Consider the following 16035-nt stretch of genomic DNA (forward strand, 5'->3'; position numbering starts at 1 on the left):
TCAGTTTCCCTGTGTTTGTTTCCTAGTGTAAGGTTCCTTCCCATATTGGTTTGGGGGAATCCTTTCCCACATGTTTCCTGTGTGCTGCTTGTGTTGTTAGTCAGCGCACACCCTTGTCAGTCCCTGTCAGTAGCAGCTTCACTTGTTCGTTAGGGGTGACCCCCTTTAGTCTCCAGTCCCTAGAGGTCTTATAGGGCATTCCTTCTCCCACTTCCCTCTAGGCCTACGGAATCAGTGAGAGAGGAGCTGTCGGGGTCAGGCTTAGCCTGAGTACAGCCGACCCACACCCGTGAGGCAGGGACCGGGATAGCTAGTGGGAGTAGTGCAGGGCGAGATTCCCTACTGCTATCCCTTAGCCCCGTTGCAGCTACCTGGACTGACATAACACCTGTACTGTGACATCACTGTGTGTATTATCTCTGTACTGTGACATCACTGTGTGTATTATCTCTGTACTGTGACATCACTGTGTGTATTATCCCTGTACTGTGACATCACTGTGTGTATTATCCCTGTACTGTGACATCACTGTGTGTATTACCCCTGTACTGTGACATCACTGTGTGTATTACCCCTGTACTGTGACATCACTGTGTGTATTACCCCTGTACTGTGACATCACTGTGTGTATTATCCCTGTACTGTGACATCACTGTGTGTATTACCCCTGTACTGTGACATCACTGTGTGTATTACCCCTGTACTGTGACATCACTGTGTGTATTACCCCTGTACTGTGACATCACTGTGTGTATTACCCCTGTACTGTGACATCACTGTGTGTATTATCCTGTACTGTGACATCACTGTGTGTATTATCCTGTACTGTGACATCACTGCGTGTATTATCTCTGTACTGTGACATCACTGTGTGCAAAATCTACAATGTAAAATTACGTGTGTTATTCCTGTGTGTAAAGGAGACAAAAATAACCGTACAATTTAAGGAGACATACACACAACTGTGTACAAGTCACCAAGCCATGACTGAATGACAGGGACAGCACATGGAGGACATCTGTGCACTACCTAGGCCTCTGTGGCCCAATTCATAGAGACCAGTGAGCACAGTAAGAAAAATAGGACCTGCCCTGAGTTTTGCTCCCTGTCCTATACACCTGAGTGCATGGTTGTGTATATGGGGACATAGAGATAATGTGTCAGTGTGCTAGCAGTATGTGACTAGGCCTGAGTTCTAATTTTGCGTGGACTTACACTTCGCACTGACCTAATAACCCGGCAACACCCACTTGTCCAATCATTTAGATTACTAGGAGGAATAACCGGAATAACGACAACTTTTAACTAGGTGTAATACCAAACTAAACCCTGTAGGTGGCGATATATCATTTACCATCTTTGGTCAGACCGAGAGTCTGAAGGTTTGTGTGAAGTTCCTAAGATATACAGAGAAGGTTGTTTGTGTAAAGATATACCACTAAGGCCCGGGTCACATCTACACATGGAGTCTGCTTGGGGACCCCCCTATTCGCAAACCCCAGAGAAGACGCCTAGACTCTAGACCAGACTGCAATATTAGATGGGGGGCTTTGGGGCATTTATATTGATAACCTAAGGACCGATCAGTATCACATTGGTGGAGGTCCAACTCCTGGTACCCTCACCAATAAGATGGTGAGCAGTGTCAGAAATAGCGCCACACTGGTGCAGAGGCCAAGCCTGGTACTGCAGCTTTCTTCTAAGTAGTCGCAGAACCATTAACAGGGCTTCTAAGTCTTCTCTTTGCATAGAGCGGCTGCGCAACTGAATCAGAGATAGATCAACACAGCCGAGTACATTGGTCCATATTTGCTTTTACTGGCGCTGCACTGTGCATGGACAACCATCACTCCATATTATATTATATATATATGTTCGTCCAACTATATATTGGTCTGCAACAGTAATAGGTATATAAGGAAAAAAACGCCAGCACGTTACGAATTTAACAGCTGTCCTCGGATAAAAAAAACAAAACCGTTAGTCCCCCACATAACCACTAGAGGGCGTGCTGCTAACACAATATGTCTGCCAGCACACAGGTTCACATATAGCCCAGCTAAATAAAGAAGTTTACAAAGCATAATTAGACAACCAAATAAAATAGGGCCGCCAACATTAACAACGTAGTAAATTCTCCAAGTCCTAAGCACAAGAGCCGGACGACATGGAATAATAAGCCCCGTGAGTTATAGGAAGCCGCCCATCGCGGGCCTATCGCTAGGCATTCAGATAACGCTCGCAAAAACTCGGCGTAAAAAACACACAACTTTGGAAAGAAAGTCAAAAGGTCAGCAGTAAAAGGTAAAAGACGGAGCGATTCTCTATTTAATAAGCCATGACATTGCTCCAGCCGTTCACAAGGTGCTGAAAACATGGCAGCTGTTCGCTCCTAGGAACGCGCTCGCCTCTCGCCTCGTCTGACTCTTTAACTCAATGGCCCTACACCATGGCAAGGCATCAATGAAGGCTTGAATTACGGCCGCCAACACAAACCAGGCCTCGCTGCAGGTGAACGTCCCTACAAAAGAGGAGGAAAAGCAGAAGAACATGGCCGATCCCCCACCAGATGGTCCTCATTAGGTCCTCTGATGAATAAGAACAGCCAACAAGGGGAGAGACACGGTTACTTTTTTGGCCCTTCTCATGCCTTCAGATGGCACCGCGGGGGGTTCCAGTCAAACAGGACAAACCCTAACTACTTCAAGAAATATAACCCGGGAGCTTGGGGGGGGGGGGCCCGCTGCTTTCAGAGACCCCCTCAATGGCTTTATTATGGAGGTCTACATTGTTAGGATGGTAAGTGGACACGCAGACAAAAGCACGAGGCGCGCACACACAAAAGGTTGCCATTTACACCGTTACAAATGAGGCCGAGCGAAAACGCTGACAGACCCTATTAGCAAAGAGCACTGAAATAGCAGAAAACACATTTTCCTCCCAGAAATACATACACATCGCGAAGGTCATGGGAAACCATCGTGCCAACCGTAATGCATGTTTACCTTCCAATAATTAGTCTGGCCGGACGGAGAGCTGGCGCGTCTAGAAATGCCACGTCTCCTGACCGGGTAATGGATGGGATTAATCTGGGTGATAAAGGATTGCTAGGACACCATAGAAGACAACACGGATACAAGATCAAATACAAGTCATCAAATTAAGGTTTTTAAATAAAAATTTGTATTATAAATTACAGATTTTATAGGATAATTGAGGTTCGGGCGATATGGCAACCTGGGCCGTGATTGCCGTCTCGCCTCGTGACTCTGTCACTAATGTAAGTGAATGGAAATGCCATTGTGATCCTGGAGGTGCTGCAACTGTGGCTTCTAGTTGTAAAAGGTCTTAGCACCACCAGATTTATTTTTAGCCACTAGAAAGCGAGTCTCCATTCACTTACAGTTAGTTCAGGGCGACACGGCGATATTTGGGCGTCACACCAAGGTGGCCACCCTAGACATTCTGTACAATAAACCGCAACTACCAATTAGCCATAACATCTATCCAACCCTCTGTCATATTGTGGAGGTCAATGTCTTCCTGACCCATCGAAACATGGGCTTCACAGACCCCTGGAGGAGTCCTGGACTTGGTCTATCCTTAGCTTGGGAGCCCATAAACTGTCCTTTGTTAGGAGACTCTGGTAGGAACCATCCACTACATACTGGGAACACTGCACAAGACCCCCAGTGTTGGACCCAATCATCTAATGATCAGAATTGATGTACCAAGGGAGAGTGACCATAAGGATGAACCTCCACAGGTCGCCCCCAAGCAGAAGGCTTCAGGCAACATAAGCCCTTTACTAAAGTGGTTCTTCTTCTAGAATCTCAGGGCACGATTGGTTTTGCTAAAAAAAAAAACAAAAAAAAAAAAACCTGTGATATTGGTAAAACAGTCAAGTTCTACTGATCCTTTGGTTGTGGAGCCCACAAACCTTCACTGATGGGATCTTCTCAGATACTTCTAAGAGAATCTAGCATAAGTGGACTTCTCCATTACAAGTAGTGCCATGCTGAACAGAAACTCTGAGGCTGGTATCGTTTGGACCGACCCCAGGCAGTGCCATTTGTGACATAGTCTTGACTCTATCGAAATGTGAAATCGAGGACTTGAAGGCGATCTAAGGGGTACATATAGCAACACTTGTACATGAACACTTAGAATCCTGTTGGGGTCGTCACTTGGCATGGGTTCATCTATATCCAGCCACCACTTCATTCAGCTTCCTCACTTTCTTTTTATGGGTTTGGGTAGTTGTCCCCCCAAATATTATACATTCACGCTTTGTGGAGCCCTATGAATCCCTTTGATCTCCTGCCCCCAAAGACCACAGGAAATTCCTGTTCTGTGCATGACCCCACAAAGCCTGCCCTAAAAACAGAGGGGATAATTACGAATTTATATAGGCCACAAAACTAGCATAATTGTGATGTACATAGTCCATACTTGGACTATATTTGGATACATGGTCCATATTTGCGCCACTTTGTTTTCCTAAATGGGTGGAATGGGATGAGTGTCAAGGTCCAGGGAAGGGACATCTCAGCCATCAAGTTTATTGTAACCCACACAGAAAACGGGCATCATACCTGAAGGTATACCCAAGGTCCTTTCTGTTGTAAATTTCACTCCTGGTACACGGGACCTCCCCCAACGCCCCAGAATAAAGTAAAACATCGGAGCCTATTAAAAGACCTGGTATATCTTGAGTCAGTGGAGGAATGTATTAGGACTAGTAGCGAATCGCCAGTCTTAAAGGGGCTGTCCAGGATTGTTGACTAGAGATGAGCGAACACTGTTTGGATCAGCCGTTCCGAACAGCATGCTCCCATAGAAATGAATGGAAGCACCTGGCTCGGTGCTGTTCGGAACGGCTGATCCGAACAGTGTTCGCTCATCTCTATTGTTGACATCACATCCAATCGGCAACATGGCGGCTCAGCCCCATTCTTCAAAATAGGACTGAGCTGCAGGACTGCCATGCAAATGGACGTGAAGTCACTTCCAGAGAAGAAGTAAGCAGCCCCGTTTCCTAATCCTAATCCGCTTTAATAAATCCCCTTGACTGTATCTAACAAGAAACCTTTACTAGAAGTTTCCTTCAATTTATGTGCGAGAATTCTTTAAAAAATTTGTAATAGATTTTTATAAAGTTAATACGAATAGTCATTAGTCAAAATGTTCTAATTTCCTAAAATTCATCATGTTCCGACTTCTTAATAATCACTTTCCTATATGGGCGCAGAACCTGGAACATATACGGAGAGATTATATACCTATGCCTGGTGAGAATTAACCCTTTTACGTTAAGAGGAGCATCAAAAACAAAAAGTTTTGGCAAAAACATTGCAGGGTCGTTATAATAAGACCCTCTTGGGCAGCTAAAGCGGTATACGGAGGGATCATCACTCACGTTTGGTCCCTTTAATGTGGTTGCTTCTATAAAGGACGCTGGTTAATGAACAAACAAACATGGACGAATTAAACCGGAGACAAAAAAAACCTAAAACAAATCTCATTGACCATAAAAAGAGTGAAAGAGGAGATAGGAGTGAAGGGGGAAGGAGAAGAAGAAGAAGAGGCTGCAAATGGAGCTCATTATTTATCAATGGTAGCAGGGGGCGGCTAAACATCCTACACCACAGCCACTGCCTTTTCTTAAGCCATTAGGGTGATCAGGAGGGGGCAACATAAACAGCCGCCCTCTGACCCCTCTCGCTATTGACAACCCCATTCATGGCCGCCACAAAGAAAGAAGAAGGTCAACCGCTGATGGACTGACCACCACAAAAGCTTTACAAAACCCTGATGGTTCCTATTGCAAGGCAGGAAAAACAGATGGCGGGGCAATAAATTTACAGACCTGTATTCATGAGCTTGCAGAACACTTAGCACTCGGCCCGCCACCGCCGCAGTCTATTAGGTCATTTCCATTTCATAGACTTCAAGCCGGTCAGTGGGGTTTGTTGTCTCTTAAATGATAGTTCGGATACATAAAAGGAGACGAATTAACAATGTACCCGATAAACCACAAGATTAATTGTAAAAATACAAGTCGGGGGATGGTGGAAGTCTATTTATAATCCGGGAGAGAAGGTGCTGCAGTTACCATTCATGGCTATGTAATCCGTCATGGGGTCCTGGCTGAAAAATTTTCAAGGATTCAGGGGATTTTAGCTGATTATATTGCTTCTGTGTGTGCAAAGAGTTACATTGTCCTTAAATTGTATCAGATATATAATAATAAATATATATATATATATATATATATAAATAAATATAATTTTACTCTGCATATAATAATCCTAAAATTAGTAATGGTACTAAATATAAATAGTTTAATAAAATATTTGAAATAAATAATATATATATATATATATATATATATATATATATATATATATATATATATATATATATATTTAAAAAGTGAGGCCTACCTATATCGAACTACAAGATCGGTCCTTACTCACGGGAAGGTTTAGTAAACTGAACTACAATATTTCATTTCTGTTACTATATAATAACTGTATAGATAAGGCTACATGTCAAGCAATGAGTCCAATGACACGCACGGTCCATGGAGGACATCTGTGTGCCGCCTGGACCGTCCATAGACCCACTAAGATGGACAAGGGTAAGACCAGTAGTAGGAATGGTCATTGGGTTTCCAGGACTCGTCCATTACAGCACCCCGATTCTGTGTGTGTTATCATGGAGGATGATCCGGCTAGCACACTGAGGTTATTGGTATACAGCCTCAGGGTGGGTTCACACTACCACTGTCACAGGATAAGGGCAACAGACATTAAATAACAGATCCATCTGCGTACATGGGGTGCACCTCCACTGTTGCAGGGGATGAGAAGGCGGGTGTTGAAAATACCAGTCCTCATAAATCTCCCCCACTAGGTGTATGTTGGCTGGCCATTGCAGGGGTAGGAACCCCAGCTCTCCGGATACTGTGAAACTACAACTCCCAGCATGCTCCATTCAGTTCAAGAACAGTAGAGCCAGTATGAGCATGCTGGGAGTTGTAGTTTTGCAACAGCTGGAGAGACAAGGTTCCCTACTGTAACGTATAAAAACAACCACCACAAAGAAAAAAAAAACAACCACAAACTCACCTGTTCCTGATGTTCTGTGAGTCTTTGACCGTCTCACCAATTCTAGTTCTTAGCATCTGTTTGGCATTTTCTCTGTACCCCCCCACCATTCCTGAGAAACAAGTACAGTTAGTTTTGGTGGCCAATGCTCTGTAATGTCAAAAGGGCGGTGTCAGGACAGGGGTGTGATTCAGAGGTCCAATCAGAGGCGCCAGTGTCAGTGCTCAGAATCACTCCCCCTTGTGTGCTCCCTACAGTACAGAGCCTAAATTGCATATCAGACACCAAAACTAACAGCACTGATTGCTCAGGAATGGTGGGGGCTAGAGAAAAAAAACTCCCAACTGTACCGGAATTGGTGGAGCTATTAAATGATGTAAAGAGCTGGACTTGTTGGAGGTGGCGAAAGATTGTCTTGTGTTTTAGGAAAACATAAGGGCATGTTCACACAGTTTGAGGTAGATCCTGCCTTCCATTGTATTCAATGGCTGACCTGTCCTGATAAGAGCAGGATACTGAAAATATAAGCTGTATTTTTGTTGGATATCCTAGAACAAATCGTGTCATGCAGAGAACATACACCAGATATCTGCGTATTTTTATTAATAACTGCCCCAACAGAGATCCCTCCAATCCCCGGCATGGTCCCAAATGGACATAAAGACATCACCATTCCCATTCACTTCAGTGGGAGTCAAAAATATAGCCAAAGTACAGTACACTCTCTTGGCGCTTCCACACATGCACATCATCGAAAGGGGCCGAGATGCAATACCAAACACAGCCACTATACAATAGAGGGCACTGTGCTTGGTAAGTAGTGAAGAGGCCACAGCAATCGATACCATAGTACCATGTAATACGGCGCACAGCTTTCGATGATGCTTCAGGGATTGTGCAAGGCCGTGCAGGTTTCAGGCATACAGCTCTGCTATGCACAAGATTACCCGCCAAGGTACGTCATAAAGAAATCGCACGCTGTCATTTTTTTCCTTTTTGGCTGAAGCACCACCCCCCCTAAGGTGGAATCACTTTTTGACATAGCCATGCCCCTTTTTCATGACGAAGTGTGCCGTCTGCGCCCCCTTTATAGATGCGATTGGAATATAAAGTGACGTATACAGAGACTCCCAGCCCGGCGCATGCGCGTTCCTTCCACCAGGCCTAGGAGAATTATCAGTTCTTCGGCGAGGTCCCATTTTTTTGGGACCCTCCCGATGACTTAGCAGGTGTGCCTTAGTGTTTCTAGTTCCCGAACATCTCCCCTCCCCCCCATGGTCGTCGTCCCCTGGAACCCCAAAGATACATTATACAGCACTGTCTACATGTAGCACTGTATATATAGAACATGAAACAGAAAAATAAAATTGCAGCATTAAACACATGAAACAAAAATCACTCATGTTACAGGGGAAAAAAACAAAAATAAAATAACCTAGTAGAGAATTTTCCATCCAAGACATGATCCAAAAACCCAATCACTTATTTTCCAAATGAATCCAATTAGTCCCGCGTGTGACCTGCTAGCCCATCTGTATGTGCGGGCCTTAATGTGCGCTGCTCGCGCTCACTTCACTTTGAAGTATGATGCAGATAAATTTAGTTTAATTTCCAGCAGATCCGACTATCCATTTTCCAAATGAACCATCTGGATCAGCCTATTAAAATTAATTTATAACCTAACACAAAAAAAACATGTTTGTTACTCTCAAACTTGCCAAAACTTATAATTGTTTTTGAGCATTGTGATCAGATGAAACGCATTTTGGGACTCGCGTGTAAAAATACGCAGTGATGTCGTCGGTGGGCCTGCGTGTAGAAGCCAGCCTGGGTTGAACGTATAGAAATTCGTGTATTCGTGGAATAGACTGATGATCTATCCTTAGTATAGGCCAGGGATATCAGATCTAAAGGAGCTTGACACAGCAGGACCCCTACAGATCAGCCGCTTGAAGCCGCAATGGATCACCCGTTTCAAAGGCCATGCGATGTCACATTTAGTCATGGGGCTTGTTTGCCACCAAGTTCCATTCAAGTGAAGGCGACTGAGCTGCAATACCAAGAACGGCCACTATTCAATATATGGCGCTGTAGTTGGAAAGTGGTGACGACGAGGCTGCAGTGCTCACACGTCTATGTTTTAGTCCCGCAAAATCCCTTTAATGCACCTATAGTGTATATACTTATACTGTCAAGTACACAAAACCCCAAAAGAGCGTCATCTGTTCAGACTATTGCGGATCCATACACATTATAATACATGGCCACAGTCTTTCATTGCAAACTACATTTCCTCTTCTTAGGAAGCGACATCACATATGTGGGTCACATGGCCATGCTGCAGCTCACTCCCATACATATGAATTGGGCTGAGTTGCAGCATAGCCATGCGACCAATGGATGTGATGTCCCTGTCTGAGAAGAGGAAACGGCGTATTCTCTGAAAATCAGGCCAAAGTGTACAGCCAGTGTACTGATGCCAATGGAATCCAAACTGTAGTAACGCCACGGTATAGTGAGGGATGGGACACAAATCCAAAAATCCAAAAATCTGATCCATTCGGGGGGCCAGCTGTTACCTGCAAGCATTCGAAACTGAATAAATTCCAGGACAATTCTTTATTAAAGACGACCTTTCATATCCTCGGGCACATGTGGCTAGGAAGCCAACAACAGTGTGCTGAATTCAGTGCACTGTCGCCAGGGCCGGCGTCAGCGAACGGCATAGTCGGGCAAGTGCCGGGGCCCTCAGAGCCTCTGGGGGCCCCCCCGGCACTTGCCCGCCCCAGCACTTGCCTGTCCCGATTTCAGCTCATCGGCGTCCGACGGACGCCGATGAGCTGAATACATAGGCGATTAAAGCAGGAGCTGTGAGATCAGCTCCTGCTTTAAAGCTGCGGCCGGCTCGCGTGTGTAGGCGCGATGACGTCATCACATCGGGCCTACACACGCAAGCCGGACCACAGCTTTAAAGCAGGAGCTTATCTCACAGCTCCTGCTTTAATCGCCTATGTGAATGGATGAGAGAGCGGAGAGAGGAGCATGGGGGGAGCGATGGAAGGTGAGTGTAAGTGTTTGTTTTGTATTAAATATTAAGGTGGAACATAATGAAGGGGGCCCATGAAACTGGGGGGCAAATGAAGGGGAGGGGGGGGAACGGCATGACACTGGGGCAGATGAAGGGGGTGGGGAGAGAACGACATGACACTGGGGAAGATGAAGGGGGTGGAGAGAGAACGGCATGACACTGGGGACGGAGATGGAGGGGGCGGAACAGCATGACACTGGAGCAGATGAAGGGGGTGGGGAGAGAACGTCATGAAACTGGGGACAGAGATGGAGGGGGGCAATTGAAGGGGAGGGGGGGGGAACGGCATGACACTGGGGCAGATGGGGGGGTTGGGGGGGTGGAACAGCATGACACTGGTGCAGAGACTGGGGACTTGTAACTGTGGGCAGCTGAAGGGGGAGAACATGATGGAGGGGGGACGTAAAACTGGGGGCAGAGGAAGGGTGTATATGAAACTGGGGGAGAGATGGAGGGGGGCATATAATTTACGGGTGACTGTAGGAGGATTATACTGTGTGGGAGCACATGATAAATGAATGAGAATGGGCGGAGTCAACAAAAGTGGGTGGAGCCAAATTTGCTGCAGCGCGCAGAGCGCGCCGCACATTTTGCCCCTCTTTCTATTCTTTAAAATTGGGAGGTATGGCGTGACATCACTCGCTTCATCTGCAACGCACAGTGTCTCTACTCCCCCTGCCTCCTTTACAAGGGGGCCCACTGAGGCTCTGTCGCCCAAGGGCCCATAAAAAGCTGGAGCCGGCCCTGACTTTCCCATTATGAGCCACGTTGCAAGAGATATTGGTGCAGTTGCCGATATCTCTTCACTGTCAGAAGGGCGTTCCTGACAGTCTAGCTGGGCTGTGAGGAAAGCCCCTCCTGATAGTACTGTCCATATCTCTATACTGTCAGAGGGGGCGTTCCTTACCGCCCAGCCATGACCCTAATCGCCCCCCAGTACTAGTCTATGGACGAGTACAGTCATGGGAGAAAGGGGAGCAGGGGGGGGGGGGGGGGAGAGAGTTCCTCACATGTTAGCATCATCGCTGGGTGGTAAGGAACGCCCCCTCTGACAGTACAGGGCTATGAACGAGTACTGTCAGGGAGGTGGGGAGGTGGGGGGTGGAGGACGTTCCTCACAGCCCAGCTAGATTTTCAGGAACGCCCTTCTGACAGTGAAGAGATATCGGTACCGGCACGGATATCTCCAGCCCCGGGGAACATAACGGGAAAGCCGACAATGTGCTAAATTCAGCGCACTATTGGTTTTCTAGCATTCACAGTTAATAAATCTTGAAGGTAAAGTATGAAGACATTCAAGAAAGCAGGTGCAAAGTATAACATCACTACTGAAAACACAGAAGGGATATTAAAAAAAAAAAAAAAAAAAATCTATAATAATAAAAAACAACAATAATAATAAATAATTAAAAATGTATATAAAATCTCATTTATAATAATATTATTATTAATAAAAACAAAAACACACACACTTCCCAATTTCACCTCTACCTGCCCCAAGTTGGTACCTACCTGTCTTAGTGTATTCTTCTCTGGAATAATCTTTCGAGGGGGTTCATCCCGATTATAATCTTCTCTTTCTGCGGCGGTCTGCGTGAAGAAAGGAGAGTTAACTCCACATGTAAGAACATACAATAAGCCGACGCAGGAGCGACATCCTACAGAACAAGAAAAAAACTACCCGGTTATAAAACGGTCAGCGGTAACAAGTGGACGCAAGACAACATGGAAGCTGTCACACAAGATGGTTTTGCTCACTTTCAGGTCACTGGGTGTCTTCTTTATGCCGTCGCACACTATGGTATTGGGGTAGTTATTTTCTTGCTCAGCTTGAAAAAAACAAATAAAATGTACCAACAACAGAGACAATGGTTCAGCTATTACACATTCGCAGGATCACGCCCCACTGTTAGCAATTGTTTTAAGCTGGCTAAGGATGGGACCACAGGAAGATACGATTGCCATTAGCATGGACCCTTTGTGTCCCGAAAAAAAAGAAAAAAAGGAGTAAAAAGTAAAAGCGATCTACAAAGTCTTAATTACATGCAACACAAATCCATCAATACTTCATAGCAAAGAAGTTGATCTCTAGTGACTCAAAGCCCCGAGCGCTCCAACAACAATACGACATTACTTGTACGGGTTCACTGTGTACTGTAACTGGTTAGTGGCCATGATACAGAATAGTTTAAGAGTAATGTCTTTGGAGTGTGGGAGGAAAGTCACGCAAACATGAGGAGAACAGAAACTCCTTGCGGGATTTGAACCCAGGACTCCAGTGTTGTAAGGCTGCAGAGCTAACCACTGAGTCACTGTGCTGCCTAGTTTAAGAGTATTCTGATCACAAGTTACTCCAATCCACAAGGCAGCAATTTGATGATTGGTTGGCTGTGAAGTCTGAGACGTAATCGGTATTGGGTGGGGACGGGAAAAAATTGACATTATAGACAGGAGCCGATGGTCAGGACCCCCATGGAATAAAACACAGAATCGGTGGAATCGATAAGTGCATGCCTTACGTTATTTGTAGTATTACGTCTCAGCGAATGCCAGGTCATACTAGATTTCCCATACAATGGCTCCAACATTCTCCTGCAACCTAAGCTGATCAGCAAAAGTTTGCCTGACAAAGCTGGCCATACACATGAAAGAGGACCTTTCACCACCTCCATCAATTCACAGTTTTTTCCAACCTTTAATAGTCACCACTCCACTGATTTCAACACAATTGGATTTTTTTCTCTAGCCCTCACCATTCCTGAGCAATCAATGCTGTTCGTTTCAGCACCCAGTATGCCAAGTAGGCTGTCAGTTGGGCGGAGACAGGACACCTGCTCCAGCCCAGGACCGCCCACCTGATAACCTAATTAGCATACTGAACACTGAAGCTGAAAGAACTGATTGCTCAGTCAGGAACAGTGGGGGCTAGAGAAAAAAAAAATCTAAATGTCGAAATCAATGGAGCAGTACCTTTTTAAGGATGCAAAGAGTTGGGAGTTGATGGAGGAGATGATACAAAAAAAAAAAAGTTACCAATACAGACTATTAGTCATTTTATTACAATTATTTTATAATTAAATTCATATTGTGTAATTAATTTGGCAGGAATCTATCACAGTTTTTTTTAATGAATTAGATGGCTATGGCTGGCAACCATTTATGAAGGAGTCGGAGCAGGGAGTCAGGCTACGGAACAATGAAGAAGTTGTAGTCAGAGTTAGGGTAAGTGCACACGTAGTTTTTTTTTTAATCGAAGCCTGAGGTTGCAGGCCACCTCAAGTTCCGATCCAAAAGCCGGGTCGCCGCGACTGAAAGCCGGTGCACTGCGCCAGCATCCAGCTGCGCGCTCCACTCTCGATTAGACCCAACGAATGGGCCTAGTCCGGAGAGTGGAGTTTCTTCAGGCCAAATCGTGAGGCAACTCAGCCTGAAGAATGAACACCTTGCTTTTTTTTTTCCGGGAGCCGAAAGAAACGGCTCCCGGAAAAAAAAAGAACTAACCGGCTCCCATTGATTTAGGCGATTACGGCCTCAAAACCCTGACCAAAAAACCCCATGTGAGCTTACCCTTAGTGGTTTGGCCAACCGACAACACAGCCCTGGCGCAAACCCTCAAGGGACCGCCCAAGCCACGTTAGCGCTGGTTCACACCTGTGCCTGATCTCCGCTTTCAGGTTTCCGTCTTCTGCCCGAGAATCTGGACAGGAGACAGAAACCGGCAGTCACTTTTCAAACCCATTCATTTGATTGGGTTTACAAAGTGTCCGCCCGTGAGCGTCTTCTGGTCTCCGCGGTGAAAACAGTTTTTTTTTTTGTTTTTTTTTTAATTGTACACAAAAGTTGGATATTCAGTAAAAAAATAAATAAATAAATGGTTTCGCCGTGGAGACCATAAAACGCTCACAGGCGGACACCGACTGCCGGGTTTCCGATTCCTGTCGGCAGAAGACGGAAACCCACTAAGCGGAGACCGGGCGCATGTGTGAACCCGCCCTTACAGGTGACATTAATCCCGAGCCTGAAGAAGGGTAAACTAAGTGACATCATGCTGCAGTATATCATCGCTGTACGGTTATAGGTTGGACTTGATGGCCAAACTCATCGACTTTATAACTACTCTGTGGTTATGACTAGAGATGAGCGAACACTAAAATGTTCGAGGTTCGAAATTCGATTCGAACAGCCGCTCAATGTTCGTGTGTTCGAACGGGTTTCGAACCCCATTATAGTCTATGGGGAACAGATACTCGTTAAGGGGGAAACCCAAATCCGTGTCTGGAGGGTCACCAAGTCCACTATGACACCCCAGGAAATGATGCCAACACCTCTGGAATGACACTGGGACAGCAGGGGAAGCATGTCTGGGGGCATCTAACACACCAAAGACCCTCTATTACCCCAACATCACTGCCTAACAACTACACACTTTCCACATTCAAAAAAACCTCTATCAAAGTGGGAAAATACCTGGAAACCTTCTTTACTCCCCAAATGGATGGACACAAACCCCAATTTAAGCTCAACAAACAGTAACAACCACCCCTTTAAATCACGTTCCCCATGACAACCACAAATGGAATAGGCAATGGGAATTCCAAAAGCCCTCACCCTTAACTGTCATTTTGAGTGTGTGTGTGTGTGTGTGTGTGTGTGTGTGTGTGTGTGTGTGTGTGTGTGTGTGTGTGTGTGTGTGTGTGTGATGTGGTAAGACCTTCCAAAATTCACTTTTCTAGCCCTTAACATGAGCCCTTCCAAACAAAGTTACATGACCTTAAGCTGAGCTACCAGCAGAGATTGAGGCCCTTGGCATGAGTAGAGCCTTGCACCAGCAGTGTTTTTGGCACTTAGGGTGAGTTGAGCCTTGTACCAGCGTGTGTCCCTTAACATCAGGCGGGCCCTAAGTTCTGCGCTTTGCACAAAAGTTCCACATTAACTAGGCTGAATGGTACAAAGATTAGTAGGCCCGAGAACCAGGAACAGGTCTTGCAATGGCTGTCGGATAACGCTTAAAGCACATTGTCCACCAGCCAGTCAGCCTCTACCTCCTCTTACCCAACAGTCTTGTCCTCCTTCCACCCAAAATTCCCAATCTTCTCAGAACAATAACCCCAACTGTCCCTGCTCCCCAGAGCTGTTCTCCCTTCCTTTGACTGTACCGCAACCTGCCCCTCCATTTCGCGATTCCACGGACCTAACAGACGAGTATCTGTGTCCAGATGCTCAAACACTAGAGTCTCCTCCATTCCATCTCCGGTCGATTTGGTGGCGGATGACCAGCAACCCACCCTCATCGACGACGATGAGACGCAGTTGCTGTCAGGGCAGCCAGTTGACATGCGCATTGTGCAGGAGGAGGAGGCGAGACAGGAGTTGGAAGAGGAGGTGGTGGACGACGAGGACACCGACCCCACCTGGACAAGGCAGATGTCAAGCTGGGAAAGTAGTGTGGATGTTGAGGCAGGTGCAGCACCAAAAAGGGTAGCTAGAGGCAGAGACATGTCCAGAGGCAGAGGTCAGCTGCTTTGCCGAAGCCAGGCCAGACCCGGAATGTCCGAAGATGTTCTCTTTTGTACCCAGCCCAGAAAAACTCCCCCATCGAGGGCACGTTTCTTGAAGGTGTAGAGTTTTTTCAAGGAATGCGCCGAGGACAGATATAGTGTCGTCTACACAATTTGCCTCTCGAAATCGAGTAGGGGCCCTGAGAAGAGCAACCTGTCCACCACTTCAATGCACCGTCATTTGGAATCCAAGCAATGGAATCAGTGGCAGGCAGCAACGGCAGGACAAACGTCGCCCGCCGTTCATGCCACTGCCTCTGCTCACAGTGCTGGCGAT

At 46.1% G+C, this 16035-nt stretch overlaps 1 protein-coding gene across 1 annotated transcript in view; it reads right to left on the minus strand.

The window, feature by feature from the left end:
- Positions 1-16035, minus strand: part of BTRC (beta-transducin repeat containing E3 ubiquitin protein ligase) — a 137632-nt gene that overhangs the window by 67420 nt on the left and 54177 nt on the right. Inside the window, exon 2 of the mRNA XM_075257527.1 lies at positions 11713-11790. Coding sequence (XP_075113628.1) covers positions 11713-11790 — 78 coding nt within the window. The remainder of the gene's footprint in view (positions 1-11712; positions 11791-16035) is intronic.

The sequence above is a fragment of the Leptodactylus fuscus genome, chromosome 10, assembly GCF_031893055.1.
Source record: "Leptodactylus fuscus isolate aLepFus1 chromosome 10, aLepFus1.hap2, whole genome shotgun sequence".
NCBI lineage: Eukaryota > Metazoa > Chordata > Amphibia > Anura > Leptodactylidae > Leptodactylus > Leptodactylus fuscus.